The sequence below is a fragment of the Siphateles boraxobius genome, unplaced genomic scaffold, assembly GCF_051911475.1.
Source record: "Siphateles boraxobius isolate OS27281-9 unplaced genomic scaffold, OSU_SipBor_1 16, whole genome shotgun sequence".
Taxonomy (NCBI): Eukaryota; Metazoa; Chordata; class Actinopteri; order Cypriniformes; family Leuciscidae; genus Siphateles; species Siphateles boraxobius.
The window spans coordinates 19,323,372-19,348,413 of record NW_027508766.1 but is presented as its reverse complement, the minus strand read 5'-3'; the positions used below and the strand labels follow the sequence as shown (position 1 = coordinate 19,348,413).

General features: G+C 39.0%; 1 protein-coding gene and 3 long non-coding RNA genes across 6 annotated transcripts in view; 3 read left to right on the top strand and 1 right to left on the bottom strand.

Moving 5' to 3' along the window:
• The window catches only part of aspa (aspartoacylase), a 135,060-nt gene that overhangs the window by 61,131 nt on the left and 48,887 nt on the right, over positions 1–25,042 (top strand). For both annotated transcript variants that reach the window (XM_077231924.1, XM_077231923.1), the window contains exons 3-4: positions 1,414–1,507; positions 2,393–2,500. In XM_077231924.1, coding sequence (XP_077088039.1) covers positions 1,414–1,507; positions 2,393–2,500 — 202 coding nt within the window. The remainder of the gene's footprint in view (positions 1–1,413; positions 1,508–2,392; positions 2,501–25,042) is intronic.
• Positions 4,765–5,364, top strand: LOC143739414 (uncharacterized). 2 transcript variants are annotated; one of them, XR_013204187.1, is made up of 3 exons: positions 4,765–4,789; positions 5,084–5,189; positions 5,342–5,364. It is a non-coding gene; the product is annotated as an uncharacterized LOC143739414 (long non-coding RNA). The 2 variants fall into 2 exon arrangements; XR_013204186.1 differs by lacking the exon at positions 4,765–4,789 and adding an exon at positions 4,927–4,943.
• On the top strand, positions 8,554–11,005 carry LOC143739416 (uncharacterized). The gene is made up of 3 exons (XR_013204189.1): positions 8,554–8,699; positions 8,975–9,031; positions 10,898–11,005. It is a non-coding gene; the product is annotated as an uncharacterized LOC143739416 (long non-coding RNA).
• Positions 22,974–24,180, bottom strand: LOC143739415 (uncharacterized). The gene is made up of 3 exons (XR_013204188.1): positions 24,027–24,180; positions 23,224–23,372; positions 22,974–23,137 (listed from the first exon to the last, which is right to left on the bottom strand). It is a non-coding gene; the product is annotated as an uncharacterized LOC143739415 (long non-coding RNA).

The window sequence follows — 25,042 nt, the reverse complement described above, 5'->3', positions numbered from 1 at the left end:
CACATGTCCTGAAGGTACTCAAAAGATTTTGAGACAGCGCCTCCTTTTGGTCAAAAGTTAAAATTATATTTCCAAAATATGCCTATTGTAATGACACTGGTCTTACTAGATTCCTTGGGTCATGCCGAGAACATAGATACCAAGTTTGACGTATTTGGACGAACTTCCTGTCCGCCATCTTTATTTACTTTCAAAACCTTCTTTTTCGAACTTCTCCTAGACCATCCATCCGATTTTCACCAAAATCGAATCATATCATCTCCAGACCATGCCGACTAAAACTTATGGATTTCGTGACGATAGACGAAACCGTTTTCGTATACCGCAGCAGCAAAGTTGAAGCATGCTGCCAAAATAACTATTAAAGGTGGGGTATGTGATTCTCTTTTTTGTCCATTTTTTCAAAATAACATGAAACCCTATTCCTAACCCACTTACAGCCACTGAGTTAGAAGCACTGAAATGAAAATTAAGCAATTTAATCATCTGTGGAACGGGCAGGACTCGAAAAACTCCAGCCAATCATTTCCAAGACCACCTAGAATCATTGGACAGTAAGTTCGTCAATCAAACGGTCGTACCACACCCCCTCCCCCCAGCGCGTGTGACCCCCTTCGTGCGCCTACTCAAAGCTCGTGCCGCATGCGCATCGTCAGTAAAGCCGGTTCCATGATTAGTAGTAAATCGTCATTACAATCTCTGGCGCATCTGAGTTTTCGCTCGTGCATGATTGCGCGTCCATGTTCTTCAAATGAGTGGAGTCAAGGCCAGCGTTGGAGAAAAGAAGGTAGGACCATTTGAATTGTGTATTTTCAAAATCTGCCCGTCGTTTTCCAAATCACATACCCCACCTTTAAGTCTTTATCTCTGCAATGCCTTGACATTTTGACACCAAACTTTGTATGTGTCATTGTCACCTCACTCTGACCACATCAAATCGATTTCGTAACTGCGCCACCTATTTGTTGAAAGTGATAAACCATTAAATCATCTTATAAGTTACTTTATATATGATTTTTCAGCCATTTTGCCAAAATTCTCTTAAAATGTCTTTAATTGCTCCTTGCTGCAGTTGGTCTGCCACTCCCACCCATGATGGCATCTGTTGCCGCTTCTTGCGCTTGGCCCTGGTAATGGCTGCTTGCAGCTATATTTTTGTTTAGTTTTTGTAGCCTGTTTTGTGGCTGGACATATATTGAACGGATTTTTTTCCTTTTTTTTCTCTCTAACCAAAAAAAGGCAATTTTGAAATACTTGAAATTGTGCATCTTGTAAATCCTGTCTGGCACCCCAGCATATAACAAGTTTGGGAAAACGTTACAGCACCAATACCCAGATTTTGCTTATTGTCATAAAATAAGGGCTTAAGCAAATCATCTTTACACAGACACCTGTGCTCTTCCCCCCTTACAGAAAGCTATGGCCCCCCACACCTGTTCAGTATTGTTAAATGAACACCCACAGCTGAAGTATTCAACCACACGCTCAGTGGCCAAACACCCAATTGGTGAGTACAAAGTCCTGGGATATTCAGCAGCCCAAATCTGTTTAATATTTGGACTGCTGAATAGTTTAATATTACAATACTTTAATTGAACCAATAACTTCATTCAGAATACAATAGACTGTTACCAATATCATTTTATCAACATCAACAAATAGTCATCTTTACACTGCAAAAATGGAAGCTACATCTTACATGGCATGTTTATTTGCAAAGATATCATTATGTTATGATTATGTTGAGGCACATGTCTATTAACTCATTATTAAGTAAGTAATATGTCATTTTGGTTTTGACATCCACGCTAAGCCATGGATTTCAATATCAAGCAGTTTACAACAAGGATTCCACTGTACATAGGGATGTCAGAATCCATAAACCTAATGCCATATTACTTAATAATGAGTTAATAGTCATATGCCTCAACAAGTAAAGTCATATCATAATGATATCTTTGCAAATCATTAGCTAATGATTAATTAAAGCAGACAATTTAGAAGTTAAAATGCATGGCTTTGACCCATTATGGCTAACACATTAATTTATACTTAGTTAATACTATATTTTGTTAAGGAGTAATATATGATTAAATGTTTAATTAATAGCAATTCATATATTACTTTATCTATTAATCAGATAGACTCTTTATTTCTGTCTGAAGCGGTAATAATTAGTGAATGGTTTAGTTCTTCATGAATCATACATAAACTCATAATTATTTGTGCATTAGTTAAGCATGAATTAATGCTTATTAGTGCACCCTTCTTGTAAAGTGTTACCGTAACAGTTGCACCTCTGTCTGTTATCCAATCAGAATAGACACATGACCCTTTGTTGGGACCCACCAGTTGAGAACCACTGACTTATATAGATGTGTTTCTATTGCAGGTCTTGAAGTGGGCCCTCAGCCACAGGGCGTTTTGAGAAGCAATGTATTTGAGTCCATGAGGACGATACTGAAGCATGCTCTGGACTTCATCGAGCTTTTCAATAGTGGTGAGATCATTGGAAGTTAAGCAGAGATCAACATGCTAAAAAGGGATTTCAAAGGCAACCAGGGTGGCTATAATAGGATTATTTCCTATATTCTCTAATATAAACCTCCAGTAATCATGTGCAATCAGTGACAGTATGGAACCATAATGTTGTGTTTTTCAGATGTGTTACACAATTAGACGAGATATAGAAGATTTGAATAATGTGTTTTTCATATTGTTTATAGATGCTTTATGTTTACTTAACTTTCTTTCCCCCATGGCCATCTGTTTCTCTGCCAGGATAGTGTGGGGCATTTCAAGACAAACAGTTATACTCTCAGGTCATTTAGTCAGCCAGCACTGATTTAAATATGAACTGCCTGACCTCAGCATTTAAAGTCCTCCCAGTCAATCATTTTGTCATTTTATCAATAACCGACAGGTTTTTAATAACCGACAGGTTTTTTAATTGATAAAATAACCAATTTATTGGTTGCTAGGTTGTTCTGGTGGTTGCTAGGGTGTTCTGGGTGGTTGCTAGGGCGTTGCTAGGCAGTTGCTAGGGTGTTCTGGGTGGTTGCTAGGGTGTTGCTAGCGTAAATCTGGGTGGTTGCTATGGTGTTCTGGGTGGTTGCAATGGTGTTGCTAGGCGGTTGCTAGGGTATTCTGGGTGGTTGCTAGGCGGTTGCTAGAGTGTTCTGGGTGGTTGCTAGGGTGTTGCTCGGCGGTTGCTAGGGTATTATGGGTGGTTGCTATGGTGTTGCTAGGTGATTGCTAGGGTGTTCTGGTGGTTGCTAGGTTGTTCTGGGTGGTTGCTAGGGTGTTGCTAGGGTAATATGGGTGGTTGCTATGGTGTTACTAGGTGGTTGGTAGTTGTCAAAGATGGTTACTGTTGAGTTTGTAGCATTTTATTGGCATGATTTAGCACTTAGCTAGTCAATATTAGCATGTAGCTATTCACTGCTAGCATGTGTAGCATGTAGCAAGTCCTGTTTGCTAGCATGAGTCAAAAGAGCCAACCCCCATCTCTATACGATGTTCTGATGCAGAGATATTGGTCTTGCAAAACGGTTGCTAGGGTACTCTGTTTAGTTGCTAGGGAGTGGCTTGGCAGCTGCCAATCATGAAGCTCCAAAGTCAATGTGAATGTATCAACCAACCCCCATCTCTATACGATGTTTTGATGCAGAGATATAGGTCTTGCGAAATGGTTGCTAGGGTACTCTGTTTGGTTGCTAGGGAGTGGCTTGGCAGCTGCCAATCATGAAACTCCAAAGGCTTCTTGTCAGTATGAATGATATAAACTAACTCCCACGCCTTTGTCACATTCAGAATGGAAGATATCCCTCTTTGGATTTTTGTTGCTAAGGTGCTCGACAATGGTTGCTAGGGAGGGGTTAGGATGTGTTGAGGTGATTCAGGATTGGCTGTTTGCTGCCCCGAGTCAAACGAGCCCACCCTCATGTTTCTATGACTCTTATATCCTGAGATATCCCTTTGATCTGTTTCAATGGAAGTCTATGGAACTTGTTGCTAAGGAGCTCTAAATGGTTGCTAGGGCGTGGCTTGATAGCTTCACAATGATCCTGAGAGACTGATTGGCCGTCTGAGTAAAATGAGCCTGCCCCTTTGTCTCTATGACACTGTGATCCAGAGTTATGTTCAATATAAAAGCAGTTTTCATGGGCCGTCCTACACCATAGTAAGTCAATGGGGCAACTTTGGGCCGCTCCTGCCCCCCAGGGGTGCAACTTTTACCCCATTGTGTGGTATGTTCTTACAGAGCCTGTCAGCCTCTTCAAATGTGGTAAATTACACGTTTCTGCGACATCCTCGTTCCGAGCTACGACTCGTCAAAGTTTGACGCAATGTTAAGTCTATGGGATTTTTCGGCCGGTTTTTCGCAACTGGGGCGAACATCGAATCCCCGATCCCTTATAAAAGTCATAGCACACCATTCCCGAACAGGCCGCACGTTTTGACACCTCATTCATGGGTCTGTGACAAAAAATGCGGGAGGAGTAGCGCGTCAAAATGTGGCCAGAAGAATAAGAATAAGAATAATAAGTATGCACAATAACACTAGTGTTACTTTGCCTATGGCAAGCACCACTAAAAAGAATAACTAGAAACAGAGCATTTCCTGCGGAACATGCGTGTGAATCCTTAAAATGCTTAACTGAAATGCAAAGAAAGAAAGAAAGAAAGAAAGAAAGATGGATTAGTTAGAAAGAAAGAAAGATGGATTAGTTACAAAGAAAGAAAGATTAGGTAGAAAGAAAGAAAGAAAGAAAGAAAGAAAGATTAGGTAGAAAGAAAGAAAGAAAGAAAGAAAGAAAGAAAGAAAGAAAGAAAGAAAGAAAGAAAGAAAGAAAAAGAAAGAAGGATTAGTTAGAAAGAAAGAAAGATGGATTAGTTAGAAAGAAAGAAATATGGATTAGTTACAAAGAAAGAAAGATTAGGTAGAAAGAAAGAAAGAAAGAAAAAAAGAAAGAAAGAAAGAAAAAGAAAGAAGGATTAGTTTGAAAGAAAGAAAGATGGATTAGTTAGAAAGAAGGAGATTAGGTAGAAAGAAAGAAAGAAAGATTAGGTAGAAAGAAAGAAAGAAAGAAAGAAAGAAAGAAAGAAAAATAAAGAAGGATTAGTTAGAAAGAAAGAAAGATGGATTAGTTAGAAAGAAAGAAAGATTAGGTAGAAAGAAAGATTAGGTAGAAAGAAAGAAAGAAAGAAAGAAAGAAAGAAAGAGAGAAAGAAAGAAAGAAAGAAAGAAAGAAAGAAAGAAAGAAAGAAAGAAAGAAAGAAAGAAAGAAAGAAAGAAAAAGAAAGAAGGATTAGTTAGAAAGAAAGAAAGATGGATTAGTTAGAAAGAAAGAAAGATTAGGTAGAAAGAAAGAAATAAGGATTAGGTAGAAAGAAAGAAAGAAAGATAGATTAGTTACAAAGAGAAAGAAAGAGGGAGGGAGAACAGGAGAAGCAGAAGCATAAATGCAACAAAAACCTGTAAAGTTCCTTCAGAAAAGAGCTCAGTGACTGTGCACCAATCAGAACACAGGACCAATTATGTGTGTCTCCCTTTGATCTGTGCCCCTTTGATCTGTGCTAATCAACATCACCTGTGCAATCAGCTTTCCTATTTAGACAGAGGGCAAAATCGCTGATACTTGGCCTCGAACAAACCTCCCTAGAGACAAAACTATAGGTTGTATCGGCGAAATGACCTGACCGTGAGCGAGACAAGGCCTTTGTGAACGATGTGATGTATTTTTTGTGTGGATAGAGTTGAAAAAAGAGACCACTTTGGCAAGTTGAAAAACTAGTGATCAAAGCATTACGGACCAAAGTTTGACCTGAATTTATAATTGCTGCCAATGGAGGATTGTCTGTCACTCTTGTCCTTTGGAAGGACACAGAGGAAAAACTGTAAGTCCGAGGGATTTACTAAACACACGTGAGGAAGCACAACAAAAATACCTACGTTTCAAGTATAATTACATGCCCGAAGAGTTAAAATTGTGGCCAGGCCAGCGATTTAAAAATTATTTTTTACGATTAGTTTTCAAGCTGGCTCACTCTAGCAGATGACATCACGTGCTCTAGCTCTGAACAGTCTCTCTCATCCGCTTCCATTAAAATCTGAGAAACGGCTTGAAAAACTTCATGAGACTAAAGTAGAGATTGTGAAAAAAGTATAAAAGATTTCAAAAAGTTGAATACAACGTTAATAGCTTAAAGATTTCTCAACATTTTAAAGTTGAAATGACAAAAATAGCTGAAAGTATGCAGAAGTAGTGGGCTTTGAAAGCAGAAGGAGCATAAAGCAGGATTTGAAGAATTCTCCATTGACTTACATGTTAAAAAAAATACACAAAAAGATTAATAATTTAAAAAGTATAAAAGTTATAAAAAAGAAAAATAATAGCACACATGTCCTTGAAAAGCTGAACATTTTGATACTTTAATGGTTTTTGTAGCACAAAGTAGAGAGGAGTTGAAAGCGACCACGGAAGAATACGGAATAATAATAATAAAGATTTGGATTTCAATAGTGTGAATGCTTGAAAGCATTCACACTAATAAGTATGGACAATAACAATAGTGTTGCCTTGCTTTCAGCAAGCACCACTAACTAGAATGTACATTTCCAGAAGAAAATGTAAAGTGGTGCTTGCAGTGGCAAAACTCACCACTCGGTTGTTAGGGTGTGGTACATGATTGATTACGAGGCAACAAACATGTCTGTACGATGTTCTGGTGCTGAGATATGGCTTATTCCTGTGTTCAGGTGGTTGCTAGGCGGTTGCTAGGGTGTTCTTGGTGGTTGCTATGGTGTTGCTAGGCGGTTGCTAGGGTATTCTGGATGGTTTCTAGGGCGTTACTAGGGGGTTGCTAGGATATTATGGGTGGTTGCTAGGGTGTTGCTAGGTGGTTGCTAGGTTGTTCTGGGTGGTTGCTATGGTGTTGCTAGGTGGTTGCTAGGGTATTATGGGTGGTTGCTAGGGCGTTGCTAGGTGGTTGCTAGGGTGTTCTGGGTGGTTGCTAGGCGGTTGCTAGGGTGTTCCGGGTGGTTGCTATGGTGTTGCTAGGTGGTTGCTAGGGTATTCTGGATGGTTGCTATGGTGTTGCTAGGCGGTTGCCAGGGTATTCTGGTTGGTTGCTATGATGTTGCTAGGTGGTTGCTATGGTGTTCTGGGTGGTTGCTATGGTGTTTCTGGATGCTTGCTATGGTGTTGCTAGGAGGTTGCCAGGGTATTCTGGTTGGTTGCTATGATGTTGCTAGGTGGTTGCTAGGGTGTTCTGGGTGGTTGCTATGGTGTTGCTAGGGGATTCTGTGTGTTGCTAGGCAGTTGCTATGGTGTTCTGGGTGGTTGCTATGGTATTGCTAGGCAGTTGCTAGGGTATTCTGGGTGGCTGCTATGGTGTTACTAGGTGGTTGGTAGTTGTCACAGATGGTTACTGTTGGAGTTCTAAACATTTTCTTGGCATTATTTAGCACTAACCTAATCATTATTAGCATGTAACTATTCACAGCTAGCATGTGTAGCATGTTAGAAGTCCTGTTTGCCAGCATGAGTCAAAAGAGTTAACCCCCATCTCTATACAATGTTCTGATGCAGAGATATAGGTCTTGCAAAATGGTTGCTAGGGTACTCTTTTTGGTTGCTAGGGAGTAGGTTTGCAGCTGCCAGTCATGAAAGTCCAAAGGCTGCTTGTCAGTATGAATGATATAAACCAACTCCCATACCTCTGTGACATTCAGAATGGAAGATATCCCTCTATAGATTTTGGTTGCTAAGGTGCTCGACAATGGTTGCTAGGGAGGGGCTACGTAGTGTTGAGGTGATTCATTATTTGCTGTTTGCTGCCCCGAGTCAAACGAGACCACCCTTGTGTTTCTATGACACTTCTATCCGGAGATATCCTTTTGATCTCTTTCAATGGAAGTCTATGGAACTTGTTGCTAAGGTGCTCTAAATGGTTCCTAGGGCGTGGCTTAATAGCTTCACAATGATCCTGAGAGCCTGATTGGTCATCTGAGTAAAATGAGCCCGTCCCCTTGTCTCTATGACACTGTGATCCAGAGCTATGTTCAATACAAAATCCCTATGCAATGTGTAGGATGGCCCATTTCATGGGCCGTCCTACACCATAGTAAGTCAATGGGGCAACTTTGAGCAGCTCCTGCCCCCCAGGGGTGCAACTTTTACCCCATTGTGAGGTATTTTCTTACAGAGCCTGTCAGCCTCTTCAATTGTAGTGACCCCTAGTGCCTATGGCCTACGGTTGCTAGGGTGCTATAATTGGTTGCTAGGGGGAGGCTATGAAGATTTTAAGCCATTACTTATTGGCTGCTTGATAATATAAATCCTCTGAGGGAGAGAGAGAGGGAGAGAAACGCAGGGGTGTCAGTGCCCGGTTGCATAAAGCACCTTTAGTGACATTTTCCCTTAAGTTCGCCCTTATGTTTCCCTTAAATCTAAGGGTGTTGCAGAAAAATACCCTTAAGTGTTACTTAACGTTTTTTTTAAGTGAAACGTCATAAACACTTAGAATTTCCCTTAAATGCTGTTTTTTCCCTTAAGTAATCCCTTAAAAAGCGTTAACTGTTGCATAAAACCCCTTAACGGTCATTTCCCTAAGTATAATTTAAGGTTTGGAAATCGTAACCTTAAGAGTAACGCGGACAAAAATAAGACGACATGGCTGAATTTATGGAACCAGTTGAAGATAATTATGTGCAAAGACGAATTTTTAGAGATCGGGAGAACCCTTTGGACCATCTTAGCGATGAAAAATTGTTGCTTGAATACCGGTTTGATCGACGCGCAATTTTTGACATCGCTAACAAACTAGACGGCGACCTTGACCATGTCACACATCGCAACCACTCTTTACCTGCAGTGTTACAACTGCTTATAGCACTGCGTTTTTTTGCAACTGGAAGTTTTCAGACGGTAGTGGGAGATGTTTTCCACGTGCATAAATCGTCTGTCAGCAGAGTGGTTCACCGGGTTGCGGGGGCTCTTTCCCGTCATTTAAACGCAACGGTCAAGTTTCCATCCCATCATGACCAGGAGGTCATTCAAACCAGTTTTTTTTCGGAAAGCAGGTTTTCCTCGCATATGTGGTGTTATTGACGGCACACATATCAGAATACAGGCGCCCCAAACACACGAAGACCAGTACGTAAACCGAAAAGGCTACCATTCAATTAATGTACAATTAGTGTGTGACCATCTCTGCAAAATTACAAATGTTGTTGCATCATGGCCCGGGAGTACACATGACTCCAGGATTTTGGCGGAGAGCAAACTAGGGAGTGATTTTGAAGCTGGAGTGCACACTGGTCTCCTGCTCGGGGACAGTGGTCACCCCTGCCGTCCATGGCTCATGACGCCCTTCATGAATCCCCGTAATGCTGCACAGGCATGTAATTAATTAATACGTATATTCCTATGAAGGTATAATTTGGTGCCTAAAAGATTTGCATGGAAAATGTTAATCAATTTGTGAGCATTAAAGAAATATTAGCAGTAGTTTACTGAATTATAAATGTATTAAAATATGTATTTAAAATAGGTATGCACTTTCTATTGTGTTGCTGCTACACGTTGTCAATTCTGTAACACCTTACCTGATTTGCGTATGTTTTAAAATAATCAAAGCCTCAAATATTTTGCACTCTCAAAGAAAATCTTTTATGCAATACATTACCTTCATAGTATGTATCTTAAAGCACTGTTTATAGCCTACTGGTAAAAATCTTTATTATTTTTTCTTTATTTTTTTTACCCGATTAGGAAAAGTACAATAATGCGCTGACCCACACAAGGTCGATTATTGAGAGGACCATCGGACAGCTGAAGCGCAGGTTTCACTGTCTCCACAGCGAACTGCGTATTGAGCCTTCAAGGGCATGCAGAATTATTGTAGCGTGTGTTGTGCTCTTCAACTTTTCCAAGACATATTCTGCTATCGAAGAAGAGGATGAGCACGGGAATGAAGAGGGCTATGAGGAACTGCATCTGATTCAAAATCACGATTTCCAACAGGCTGGATATGCTGCTAGAGATGCCATTGTAAATGCTTTCTTTAACTGATAATATAGTTGGATTAATAGAAGTCATCTTAATAAGAAGAAATAAGAAGTAGTAGTAGTAGTAGTTGTAGTAGTAGTTTTTATTATTATAACACACACACACACACACAATCTGAAATCTAAAAAAACAATTGTCAAAAAATTACTCAATTGTAGTTATTGTTATTTTTCCTTCAGCCTTTAGCTGTAAAAGTTTGTTATTTAGAATAAAATTATAGAGCTCCTGATTTTCCGTCTCCTTCTTTAGTTTTTCAATTTCCAGCTGCAGTTTCTCCTTTTGAAGCTGCAGAACCTCTGTCTGCAGTTCCAGCACATCTTCTCTTGATTTGGCTGCAGGTGATATTTGCGGTCTTCTGAAATACGCAAGTAATGGGGAAAATTAAGAAAATCTTAAAAAATAATATTAAAGCTGTTCGCTGGATTAATTATAGGCTGAAGCAATAGTTAACATAAATCATTACTTAGGGGTTGCCTGTATCGGCGTTCTGGTGACGATCTGATGGTGCTGAAGTTGTTTTTCAGAGTGCTGCAAGGGTCTAAATGTGACATTAATGTCAGTTAAATCATTATGTTATAACGTATTATGTCTCTAATGATGTCAAAATAATAATGTATCCTCTAAGCCACTGTTATTATATGATGATACAGGAAAATAACTTAATGCCTCACTCTATGTTACACTGTTGCACTGGTTCAGCTTCACTCTCTAAACCGCCACAGATGCCAGACAGGACAGGTGAGTCAGCTCCAATGATGTTTTGTACCATTATAGTACAGTCCGACAACTCAGCCGGTGGGGGTCCTCCACCTGTTGGTCAGTTTTGTAATCGTTAGGTCTTAACACTGTACAGCAATAAAGCGCACTCTTCACCAGGGTGCGGTGCTTACAATCTTAAAAGCGTAGCGCTAGTCTTGCTCAATCTTACCTGTTTTGTGGGCTTCTTTCTTATAAGCGCTCAACTCTTTTTTTGCGACCACAGTGATGTTTTCATATTTTTTAAGGACTTCCTGAACCGTCCTCTTCACATCAAGATTCCTTGCGTTGATTTTTTCCGTTATTTCTTCCCACTGTTTCTGTTTTTTTGCAGCAGTTACATGGGGATTTAGTTTGCTTTTCAAAATTGTTTTTCTTTTATCATATTCGTCAAGAAGAATGTATTTCTCCTCCTCTGTCCAATTAGGCTTTCTTTTTTTGTTTTCTTTATCCATTCCGATATCCTAGCCTACTTTATTGGCCTACTTTATTTGATGAAAACGCGTAATTGCTAGTGTTAGTGTTTTGCGTATCTATGGCAACAACAGACTTTTATAACGTGAATCCAGGATCGCTGTCGTGAATCACTTAAATGTTTCCCTTACCTAAGAGAACCGTTTAAGAGATTATATGCAACACCCTTAAGTTATTCTCTTAGGTAAGGGGAAATCGCCCCTTAAGTATCACACTTAAGGGAAAAACTTAAGGTGCTTTATGCAACCGGGCACAGGCCCTTTGTGTCTGTGTGTGTGAAAAAGTCGGTTGGGATTTAAATTTCTGAACATTCCGCAATGTTAAGTCAATGGGACTTTTTTGGCCGCTTTTTGGTCCGCTGTGCGAACATCGTACACCCGATCGCTTAGAAAAGTCATAGCACACCTCTCCTCAATGAGCCGGTCGATTTGACGCCTCACTCAGGGGTCTGTGACACTATTAACACATTCATTTCAGGGGCCGTTCACACCATAGTAAGTCAATGGGGCAACTTTGGGCAGCTCCTGCCCCCCAGGGGTGCAACTTTTATACCATTGTGAGGTATGTTCTTACAGAGCCTGCCAGCCTCTTCAATTGTAGTGACCCACACATTTCTGCGAAATTCTCGCTCAGAAATACGAGTGGTCAAAGTTTGTCTCAATGTTAAGTCTATTCGATTTTTCGGCCTTTTTTTTGCCCATGGGGCAAGCACCACTAATAAGTATGCAAGAGAACACTAGTGATGCCTTGCCTTTGGCAAGCACCACTAATAAGTATGCAAGAGAACACTAGTGATGCCTTGCCTTTGGCAAGCACCACTAATAAGTATGCAAGAGAACACTAGTGATGCCTTGCCTTTGGCAAGCACCACTAATAAGAGCCGGAACAGACACAATAGATGCCTCCGCACCTTCGGTGCTTGGCCCCTAAAAATGGCAACACATAGCCTATCATAATACCAAAACTCGTTGTTCCAACTTGGAAAGTGCTATTTTAGTGACCACATGTGTCAGCACATGCCTATTCCAAAACCTGACAGCTTTACAATGCTGAATGTTCATCGCATGAGTGTAAATGATACATATTATTGACATTTCATGAAGACAGTACAAGATGGAAAAATGTGCTACTCTGAATTTATGAAGGTATATAGGAAAGCGAAAAACAGTGTTTGAGATTCGTCGCAGCAGATTCAAGCAGCTGTAGTTATGTACTTGTCCCAGACAGCATGGTGACATTGATACAATGTTGAGTTTTGATCCAAACCATCATTTTGGTTGAGATTGACATTTCAATGTTTAAAGTGCGTTGGATCAGCATTGAAATTTTGATGAAAGCCAACAGCACACATGGGTGGAGACAGTGACATTGATTTGTAGTAGGGCTGCAGCTATCGATTCTTTTTGTAATCGATTAATCTAGCACTTAATCGATCGATTAATCGAGTAATCAGATATTTTTTTTGTGTGTTTTATTAACAGAATAGTTATATTAAACTTGTGTCTATTTCAGTTAAAGCTGTTATAAGTTATATACTAATTTATATAGTATGCAAGTTATAAAGCTTCTCATATGTGCATTTTCCTTTAAGATGTTATAATATAACCACTCTAAGCATCTAAGCATATTTGTGTATTCTGGTAGTTTAATGCTGAAGAAGAGCTGTAACGTGACTTGTTGTTGAACACGCAGTAAAAGCTGACGGACTTTTTGTTCCGTGCGTTTTAACTGAAAAATGAGTACTCCGAATCTTTATTAAAAACCAACAGGCTGGGGACTTTAATTTTTTGTTGTTGTCTGTAACTATTTGGCAGACGTGAAATACAAACAAGGTCTCGCAAAGACTGCAATACAATATTTGTTCCTCCATCACGTCCCGGTGTGTACAGTGAATGCATGATGAAATTATTGTTGTGTGGCTACATAAAAGTTTAAGCATATGTGATGCATTGCTGCAATTGACCCTTCGCAAAGACCCGCCCCCCTTAGTTACTGTCGCTATGTCCGACAAGCTACGCAGCTCTCACGCACACACCATGTTCTCACGCAGTGAAAAATACATCGCGGATCAGAGAGGAGACTGATAATACGCTGACAGACAGGACAGACCAGGTTACTTTTCGGTTACTTTTGATATTAAACATATTAAACAAAGTCTCACCTTTCAAATTTGGTCATTTTTAAAAAGAAATTTAAACAATAAATACCGTTTTGTGGATCTTTAATGTGTCGTGACAGATCGCTGTAGAGCCTCAGTTAAAGCTGCTCGTGAACCGATCATCTCTTCCTTCTAGTTCATTTATAGCATCAAATAAACATGAATGAACATAAGAAGGAATGTTGTTTTAACCGTGGAAAGGCGTCAGTATATTCAGCCTTTCAAGTTCAAATCCTCCCATGTTAATCTACTAACTCTCCTGACTGCTTTGTCAGACAAAATGGCGGATGGCGAAGTGTGATTGGTCAGATCACCTGTCAATCAAGCTCCCTGTGAAGGGTCAATTGGTCTGACTGGCATGTGTGTGTGTGTGTGTGTGTGTGTGTGTGTGTGTGTGTGTGTGTGTGTGTGTGTGTGTGTGTGTGTGTGTGTGTGTGTGTGTGTGTGTGTGTGTGTGTGTGTGTGTGTGTGTGTGTGTGTGTGTGTGTGTGTGTGTGTGTGTGTGTGTGAAGGGGTTCTTTTTTTAGGCTATACTCTCTTGCAATTGAACGTGATAGTTACATTTATTACTTAAAAATGTCATCAGAGCTAAAAATCATATCTAGTCAAACCGCATCACGACATCGCTACAAATACAGTATGGGATTAAAATCAGCGAACATCAATAGGCTTAGACTACATTACCTTGTTTCAGCGAGTTAAGTGTATTAAGTGAATTAAGTGTGTAATGATCCCACACTTTAGACAATTTCTGCCGTTTATTTACATATTTATTCTCCGCCATCGCGCCAACCAAATTCAAAATATATGCTTCCTGAACAGGTCCGTGTGGATAAACGGTCCGTGTGAAACAATCAAATCCCTGCGCCGCGCGTATAGTGCGCGTCATAGGAATTTAACGAGGCTTCGAGGCAGAGTTTTTGTCTCGAGGAATTTTTGTAATCGAGTAACTCGGGGAATCGTTTCAGCCCTAATTTGTAGTTGATGAGCACAAGATCATTCCGGCATGTATCTCTGCAGAACATTAGTGGGTGTTTCTCAATTAGTGGGGTGTTTTTTAAATCACAATGGGCATTTTCAACCGCCTTACCCGTTTTGCTCTAATCCACTGGGTCTTGGTTTAGGGGTGGGCCTTCATGATTTTAGCAAGTCTGTTGAAAAATGGTTGAAAAACATTTATTGTAGTTTGAAATTGACCACTGATTGGTAAATGCCCATTATGGTTTTGCATGTGCACTTCTCAGTAGTCTAATGCTTCCTCATTAGAGAGAAAACATAGGTGCATCCTATAGACCTCTTGTTTGTTGAAGCACCTGACATACTTACATGACTTCTCTAGCACAGTTTCAAACAATGGTGCATCTACCTTATTTCTCTGTTCCTTTGTTTTGCGTGCTTATTTGTGTTTGATTTGTGTTGTTACTCACTGTAATTAGATAAATTAAAAAGTTACTAAACTGTTTGAATAAAGCATCTATTTTTCTACATTCTTAAAAGATGCATCTTGCTTTAGTAAAGTTTATTAGGAATTTCCTGAATAATGTTCTAACATCATTTAACAGATTTATTGAAGTGCAGGAGACATGAACATGAGCAAGAATGTTACACTGCAAACATAGCCCATGTCTTGCATCCGTCAGTGCTTGCATGCAGAGCACATTTCTCCTTTAGTAGGACTGAAGGCAGATGAAGATGGACAATAAAAAAAATTCAAAAAAAAGAGAAGCACCCTCCTGATAATGCTGACATTGATTATACACAGTTGTTGTCGACAGCATAATCACCTGACCTGGGACTTGATGATATCCTGAGCCTTATCACTGCTTAATTAGGTAACCATCCATATTCCTGAATCTGTATTAAATTTGAGAAATGTAACTGATTTCCATTCAGTTTAGCTTGTTTCCACTGAAACACAATAACAAAAACATCTTGTGTTTATTAAGAAAGTGACTGACATGGCTATTTTGTGATATGTAAAGAAATTAAGGACTACATAAGGTGAATCTGCAGCTTTAAAGGGATGGTTCAGCCTGAAATTAAAATTATGTCATCATTTATTTACCCTCATGTTGTTCCAAAACTGTATGAAGGTCTTTTTTCTGCTGCACACAACAGAAGATAGAGTGAAGGATGTTGTTAACCAGACGTGATGGTTGATGGTACCCATTGACTTCCATGGTATTTTTGCCCTACTATGGAAATCAATGGCCACCGTCAACTTTCTGGTTACCAACATTCTTTAAAATATCTTATTTTGTGTTCAACAGAAGAAACTCATACAGGGTTGGAACTTGAGGGTGAGTAAATGATGACAGAATTTTCATTACGGGCTGAACTATCCTTTTAAAGAAATTTTCATTAAAAAAACCTAAGCTCTTTTATTCTACAAGATAAACTTTTTACTTGAATGCTAAGGCCCCGTTTACACGAAGGGAAAACGCAGATATTTCCCTGCGGTTTGGCCTCTCGTTTACACGAAAACCCCGTTTTTATCACAGAAAACGATTATTTCTATAAACTAGATTAGATTAGATTTGATTTCTGTAAACGCCGGTTATGTGTTGCCGTGTCAACTGGGAGAAACGGGGTTTTAGGTTCTCTCTTGTCGATTCTGATTGGCTTGCATGGCTTTATCCTTCTCCCTACACTGCCGCCCATAGGTTTGGCATAGTTATGATGGAGCTCGAGGCGTATTTATGCGGGTTGTGTGCACGATGTTATTATTGAAAACTAGGGGAAATATTTGTTTCTCTAAATAACCGGCTATGTGTAAACGTAGCCTAAGTAGTTTCACAGAAAATTAACTGAGATGTAGTTAATGACTATAGCTCAGAGGTGTTTGTTCCTCTTCATGAAGCATTGCAAGTTTTCATTGATCTTAATGACCTTGATTAGCTGCCTCAGGTGTGTTTAATTAGAGCTGGAGATAAAATCGGACACCCCTGACATAGTGCTTTCTTTTGATATTGAAGCATTCATAGATTTTAGGAAAATAAATTTAAGAACAGAATTTAAGGATACTATAATCTTAGTTCGAATATTTTTTGTCCTGCAACTTAAAAAAAAAGTGATTCGTATTGTGTTTAGTATATTAACATTATTGAATGTGACTGTATGACAACTGAATTGACTTGTTCTTGAGTAACAGCATGCTTTCTTTTTCAGATTTCAGAGAACCCAAAGAAAAAGAGGCAGTAGTCTGATGCAAGACATATTTTTAAAAACCTGAACCATTGGAACACCTGTAGTTATGACATCAGACTTCTGAAGCCAATTTTATTTTTAAAGGTTGAAATGCTTTTGTCCTATTTCTCCCCCTTTCATTTTTAAAGAAGAATCTTTTAATATTTTTTTGTCATTGATTGATTGAATAAAATAAATTGACTCAACTGCTGGAAAGGTGTCATTTTTTTTACAAGGTTTTCGCCAAATTTTGTATAGTTAAAATGTTATTTTTTTTTCAACATTAACTTGGTACATCAAATGGCAACATTGTTTGACATTCCTTTTCAGTTGTATTTTCAGTGTTTCAACAAAATGTATTTAGAATCAACCTCAACATTGATTGTAACATTGATCAAACCATATTACCAAAGATTATTTTTGTTAATTTCAGAGCTGATTCAACAGCAGTGATGTAGATTCAACATCATAGTGTAACATTGATTCAACAATATTACCATTGATTATTGATTATTTTTGTTAATTTCAGAGCTGATTCAACAGCAGTGATGTAGATTCAACATCATAGTGTAACGTTGATTCAGCAATATTACCATTGATTATTTTTGTTAATTTCAGAGCTGATTCAGCATCAGTGATGTTGAATCAATCATAGTGTAATGTTGATTCAATAGCATTACCATCCATTTTTTGTTCAACATAGTTTCAACATTAAAGGTCCCATATTGTAAAACTTTCTGAAGTTTTATTTTAGGTTTTGATGTCCTTAAGAATATATTGGTGGTATAAGTACCAAAAACCAAGTCAATATATTTTTACGGCTCCTTTCTCAGGAGTTCTGCGAAGAACAGGTCGATTTTGGCCTGTCTACTTAATATTCAAGAGTGATTGGCCTGTTGTTTTCTGAGTGACCCACCATTGGTGACTGAGTAGTTCTGACATCACAAATATACGGAAGTCAAAACAGCTCGTGAAAAGGCACAGCTACTTCATGCAGGCTGTGTGCATTTGTCTGTGGATCGACTGTTTTGAAACTTATATGGTAGTTACATAGCCCCTAGACCTCTCTTATCATGAAAAAAGCCAGGAAATTTCAGTTTTGACAATATGGGACCTTTAACTGATGGTGCAAAAGTTATGTTGATAAAATATCACTTTGTAATGTTGAATCAAAATTTCTCCGTGACTTTTTGATGCAGGTGTGTAAATGCGTTTTGCACCATATTGCAACTGTAGCAAAAATATGAGCATATGAGTTTATTAATTTGTGATTTGTATAATAGGATTTGTGCACCTGCAATGTGTTGCAAACTGTTGTGTTGTGTTTGTGGAAAGTGGACAGACCAAAACTGTCAAATAGTCTGGCTTATTTACAAAACATTTTTGCTTTTATTACATTTTTAGACCAGCTGGATCCCACTCCCAGCTGAAGGAAGCAAAGCTGAAAAAATACAACATGACCTAAGCATAATACACATGCTTCTAATTTACATAAGTTAGCTACATAAAACACTGATCAGTAATTAATGGGATAGTTCACCAAACATTTAAAATTTGGTTACACTTTATTTGGTAACACTTTATTTTACAGTGTCCTTGTTACATATGTTACATGTACTTACAATAGTAATAACAGTAATTACATAATTACATGCAACTAACCCTCAACCTAATCCTAATCCTACCCTAACCCTATGGTAAGTACATGTAGTTGCTTAATATTAGTCAGTACTTATAAATATAATTACACTGTAATGATGACACCTTAAAATAAAGTGTAACCCTTTATTTTAAGGTGTCCTTGTGACAGTATAACTATGCATTTAAGTACTGAGTAATAGTAATTAATTATAGCCGAATTGTTAGGTGAGCATATGGATTACACACTCCTATAGAAGACCTGTCGGTTAATACCTGCAGGCACACTGACACTGACTTAAATGGCTGGAAACTGTCCACAGGGGATGTCTCGATAGGGTACTTTGACCAATAGTTGATGGTTCCCACCATTGTTCTATTAGCAGAGGAACATTCTCACTAGTATCCAGTGTTGGGAGTAAGGCGTTACAAAAGTAATGTATTACAGTAACATATTACTTTTTGCTGTAATGCAGTAGTGTAAGGCATTACTAATCAATTTTCAGTAATATTTTATCAATGAACAAAAGCCATCGCACACCTGTTGGTGATAGGTGCGTAGGAAAGGAAGACCAAGCTTGATCGACAATCTACAAATAGGAACTCCCGCACACTATCAGTGCTTGCAAATAAAACTTTAATTTAGCAGCAACATTTCGGTCTTTCGACCTTCATCAGGCATATACAAATTTACAAACTCTTCCTATTTGAAATACTCACATGACCAATCAACAAAGTTACATCTGTAACCACTTAAGCCCATTGATAATCTATAATTGACAACACGTCATCACACATCTACACCCCGTAATTGTACTCGATTGCAAACATACTTAAAAACAATACATTTAAAAAAAATTTTTTTAAAAAATTATAACATCACATTGAATAATGCTTCATCATTCATACCACTAGGAAATAAAGTCTGGAGTGTGAAAATCCAAAAGAGTTCACGTCTCAACAGGAGCAATTCAATGTCACCCCCTCTAGGTCGCACATTCACTTTTTCAATACCACAAAAGCGTAAAGAGGAAACATTGTGATTACAGGCTAAAAAATGAGCTGCAACTGGATAATTTACATCTTTTCTTCTGATAGAGCTCTTATGTTCACTAATTCTTTGTTTTAATTGCCGTGACTTTTTCCCCACATAACCTAACCCACACGGACAACGGATCAAGTAAACAACATAAGTCGAGACACAAGTAATCACAGATTTGATAGTATATTTTTTGCCGGTTCTTGGATGACAGAAAAAATAAGTTTTACATGTATTATTGCATTGAGCACAATTACCACTACGATAATTGCCATTCTGTATTTGACTAAGCAAACTTTGAGATGGACGAGGACTAACACTTTGAAAACGAACATGTACCAAACGATCTTTTAGATTTCTAGCACGTTTATAAACAATCAAAGGAGGATGTTGAAAACTCCGCTGAACTCCGGGTCAGAAGACAACAGATGCAAATGTTTTTTAAAAATTGATTTTAACGTGTAAGAATTTGGTGAATGAGTCGTAATACAAGTGAAAGAATACTTTCTTGCTTTTTTTGTCTTTTTTAACAACTCAGACCTCGTTTTTTTGAAGCCCATCTTTCAAGTTGAAGATCCCTGTGAATAGACGTGTAGATAAATACTGTAGGAACTCGATTTGCGTGAAGAAATTAATCATAAATGTGCATTAAAAAAGTTTTTTAAAGAAATTGTGAGTAAAATTACTTCCGCTGTCAAAAACGCTCTGATCGGACGTGACGCAACGGCCGGTAAATCTCATCTCTTCGTAATGGAGTCAGACATTGAAGAGGTTGCAGTAGGGGTTCATGTCAACTCTTCCGATGGGCCATTGCCTTATAATTATGAGCCACCTAGGCGAGAGAGGGGTCAGGCAGAGTTAAGGGGAAGGGTAAATGGACAGAGGAGAGAGATAGAGTTGTGGTGTGAGGAGAATCGGTGGAGGATTGGTCAGGTGTCTTGGTGAGTGACCACAGGCTATAGCTAATTGTGGCTAACGTTGTCTCCATGTTTATCACATTGCAGTATCTTTAATAAATCATATTTAGCAATATTGCTGTCGACTTTTTCAAGCATCCATGTACAGGTCCTTCTAAAAAAATTAGCATATTGTGATAAAGTTCATTATTTTCCATAATGTAATGAAAAAAATTAAACTTTCATATATTTTAGATTCATTGCACACCAACTGAAATATTTCTGGTCTTTTATTGTTTTAATACTGAGGATTTTGGCATACAGCTCATGAAAACCCAAAATTCCTATCTCAAAAAATTTGCATATCATGAAAAGGTTCTCTAAATGAGCTATTAACCTAATCATCTGAATCAACTAATTAACTCTAAACACCTGCAAAAGATTCCTGAGGCTTTTAAAAACTCCCAGCCTGTTTCATTACTCAAAACCGCAATCATGGGTAAGACTGCCGACCTGACTGCTGTCCAGAAGGCCATCATTGACACCCTTAAGCAAGAGGGTAAGACACAGAAAGAAATTTCTGCACAAATAGGCTGTTCCCAGAGTGCTGTATCAAGGCACCTCAGTGGGAAGTCTGTGGGAAGGAAAAAGTGTGGCAAAAAACGCTGCACAACGAGAAGAGGTGACCGGACCCTGAGGAAGATTGTGGAGAAAGACCGATTCCAGACCTTGGGGGACCTGCGGAAGCAGTGGACTGAGTCAGGAGTAGAAACATCCAGAGCCACTGTGCACAGGCGTGTGCAGGAAATGGGCTACAGGTGCCGCATTCCCCAGGTCAAGCCACTTTTGAACCAGAAACAGCGGCAGAAGCGCCTGACCTGGGCTACAGAGAAGCAGCACTGGACTGTTGCTCAGTGGTCCAAAGTAATTTTTTCGGATGAAAGCAAATTTTGCATGTCATTCTGAAATCAAGGTGCCAGAGTCTGGAGGAAGACTGGGGAGAAGGAAATGCCAAAATGCCTGAAGTCCAGTGTCAAATACCCACAGTCAGTGATGCTCTGCGGTGCCATGTTAGCTGCTGGTGTTGGTCCACTGTGTTTTATCAAAGATTTTGGAGCACTTCATGCTTCCATCTGATTTCATTTTTCAGCACGACCTGGCACCTGCTCACAGTGCCAAAACCACTGGTAAGTGGTTTACTGACCATGGTATTACTGTGCTCAATTGGCCTGCCAACTCTCCTGACCTGAACCCCATAGAGAATCTGTGGGATATTGTGAAGGGAAAGTTGAGAGACGCAAGACCCAACACTCTGGATGAGCTTAAGGCCGCTATCGAAGCATCCTGGGCCTCCATAACACCTCAGCAGTGCCACAGGCTGATTGCCTCCATGCCACATCGCATTGAAGCAGTCATTTCTGCAAAAGGATTCCCGACCAAGTATTGAGTGCATAACTGAACATAATTATTTGAAGGTTGACTTTTTTTGTATTAAAAACACTGATTTTATTGGTCGGATGAAATATGCAAATTTTTTGAGATAGGAATTTTGGGTTTTCATGAGCTGTATGCCAAAATCATCAGTATTAAAACAATAAAAAACCACAAATATTTCAGTTGGTGTGCAATGAATCTAAAATATATGAAAGTTTAATTTTTATCATTACATTATGGAAAATAATGAACTTTATCACAATATGCTAATTTTTTGAGAAGGACCTGTATATTGTCACCACCTATGCTAGCAACATGCGTCTTAAAATGTTTCATTTAGATTCCAGATTTTCCGAACTTAGCCGGCTGCTATACTACTCCCCTAGTATTTCCGACGGACATTATGTAAATGAGCTCGCATGTACTACGGAGTATGTGTATGAAAGCGGTTAGTGTTCCGGTTAGGACGGGAATATGCTGTTCATGTAAATATAGTCATTGTCACAAGGATCTTTTATTGTCACGTGGACTGAGTGTAAGGCATGCAGATAAATGCGTGAGTTTATCTTGGCACATTTTGTTTAACAGGTGCTTGTGTGGTAGATGTGAGGCTATGCCATCAGCAGTGGAGAGTGTGTGCTGTAGGGAGGTCGACGCCTATTGGTCCCTTGTCCAAAACCTAGATCCCCCAGAAGACATTACCTGCCTCACACTCCATCCAGGGTTTGAAGCATCCTGTATGAATCCTTTTGTGCTGCAGATAGCATACTTGAACTACAGACAGGAGCATGGCCCTCTCCAAGCCAGCAGGCCAGAGTATGTTTTGAGCAAAAATTATTTCACACTGCAATTTAAAGAACCAGCTTTTCTACACCAACATAGAAAATCCTGTTAAGCAGGTTTTTAAACTCAGTGGTTTCCATATACTTACTATAAAAACAACTTTGGTGTTGTGTAGTACAGTAGAATATCAGCCAACAGGACATTCAATATTTACCATTGGAATTGTTTACTATGAAAACATGGTATGATCAAAATGTAATTAGGTCCCAATCTCCACCACAGGCAGTTCCGATACACGGCATACAGGCAGGTTGTCCGCACGGAATACTAGGCAGGGCGTACGGAATACTAGGCAGGGACATTAGGAAAGCCATACCTTCATGTGTTGTGTCAGCAATAAGGAGGCAGTTTGCAGAGGAGGGACACACGTACAACGGTTTCCAGTGGCCCCACTTAGAAGACGATTAATAAATTCATAGTGAAACAAACTGTATTGGTCAAAGTTATCTTTTATTACGTGTTATGTGCGAGTGTCGTGCGAGATGGAGGCTGACTGCCTCATCCTTGGGAACCTTCTGGAGGGAATTGGTGAGGGGGGGCGGGGCAGCAGAGGACAAGACAGCACTGCTTTCTTGTAGGGCCTGTGGTGACTTGGAGTATTCCTCTACCAGAGAGACCATCAGATTTGTTGCGTATCCTTGATGAGAGATGTTTAGAACACATGTAATAACATGGTTGACTCACATAAAAAAAGATATTGAGAAACTAAGTGAAACTACTAACCGTAAGATGGTTTCTCCTTGATGGGGTGGACTACCCAGCCACCTTTCCGAAACCGCGGGTAGCGAACAGCGTAGCGTGCCTCACCCTCACTGGTTCGAGCTACATCTCTGTTGCCATTACTATTGAAATGTAGGGCTGCCAAGAGAAGTCTATAGAAGATAAGTAGATAGAACATTAGGTCTCCAAAGCTAACCCAATGCAGTGAAAAGCAACAGAAATACATGACATTAATGTTTTCAGTTCAAATGGGTCTAAGACAATGACTCAACTTTGCAATTATTTTTTTGCAAACAATATGTAATGCTGTTATCAATCAATAACATTTTGGTCCGCTATACAAGACTGCATTAGTTTTTAGCCATAATCATTCTGTCATCATTTACCTGCTACAAAAGTATTGCAATATCCTGATTTTTTTTTTTTACTGGGCAACGATTAATCGCATCCAAAATAAAAGTTTGTGTTTACATAATATATGTGTGTGTACTGCGTATAATAATTTTTTATATATAAATATACACATATGCATGTATATATTTAAGAAACATTTGCATGTATATACTGTATATATATTTATACATAATTAATATAATATATAAATATAATATTTTATATATAAATAACATATTTTCTTAAATATATACATGCATATGTGTGTATTTATATATTTAAAAAATATTTATACACAGTACACACACATATATTATGTAAACAAACTTTTATTTTGGATGCGATTAATCGTTGCCCAGCACTAAAAAAAATACCTAATTTTATTAGTATCGATGCTTAAGTGATAACCCTACCTGCTGTACATCCCAAGAAAAGAAAAGCCAGTGTGTTTGGGAGCAAAGTGCAGAATGAGGGAATGGTAGGCCTCCAGGGAGAATGTCTGATGCTGAGGCGACAATTGTCGAATATCCTTTACCAGTGCTTTCCTGGCAGCTACACTCTCCAGTTTAGTGGCTGCTGGTGATCCAGGAATAAAACATGTTCTGTCATATAGTCTGTTGCATTTCATAACACAAGTAATTATTAGTACACATGGGGTTACGTATTGATACTGCTTATTATGTTGTTATTGTTATTGTAATTGATACTGCTTGGGACTTCTGAGCTCTGTAAAATCAATTGATTATTACTGAACAGTATCAGTAATATCAGTAACTAAATCAGACACAAGATTTCTGTGTGACATCAACTTACTTGGACAAGTTGAACATCCAAAACTTTGTTAATCCGATCCTCAATCAAGGAGTAGCTACCATATTTGGCAAAGTGTCCAGGAGAATCTGATCTAAGAACGTCAAAAACAGTTACATTTAGAGGTTAATGCAAAAACACACTGACCTGTTCTACATCAGTGACGTGAGCTGGATCATTCTACCTGCAGTCACCAGACAGGATCAATCCACCTCCGGTCTCCTTCAACTCCCTGATGATCCCCCTCTGCTCATTCCTCCAGGCCTGCACGATAGAAGGGATATTGTAATAGCGCTGATGGCGGAAAAAAGTGCCGGGACTTATGCACTGCAGTCCAAACAGCTTCAGCATCCTGATGGTCTGAGTAGCCATGCAACCTGAGAAGTGAATTGCACCGCTGAGTAAAAGGTTGCAGGCAGGCATGTTTCGATGCACCTTTTCTTGGTTTTGCCAGTAACGCTCATAACCACAAGTTCCGCAGGCCTGAAAGATGAGAGAAGATTCAAGACTCAAGTAGCTTTAAGATGAGGCAGTGAAATGCCTGTATAGTTAAAACACAAATAATTAATATACATACTGTACATTCACAATCTATAATTCAGCTCCTCACAGACAGTTG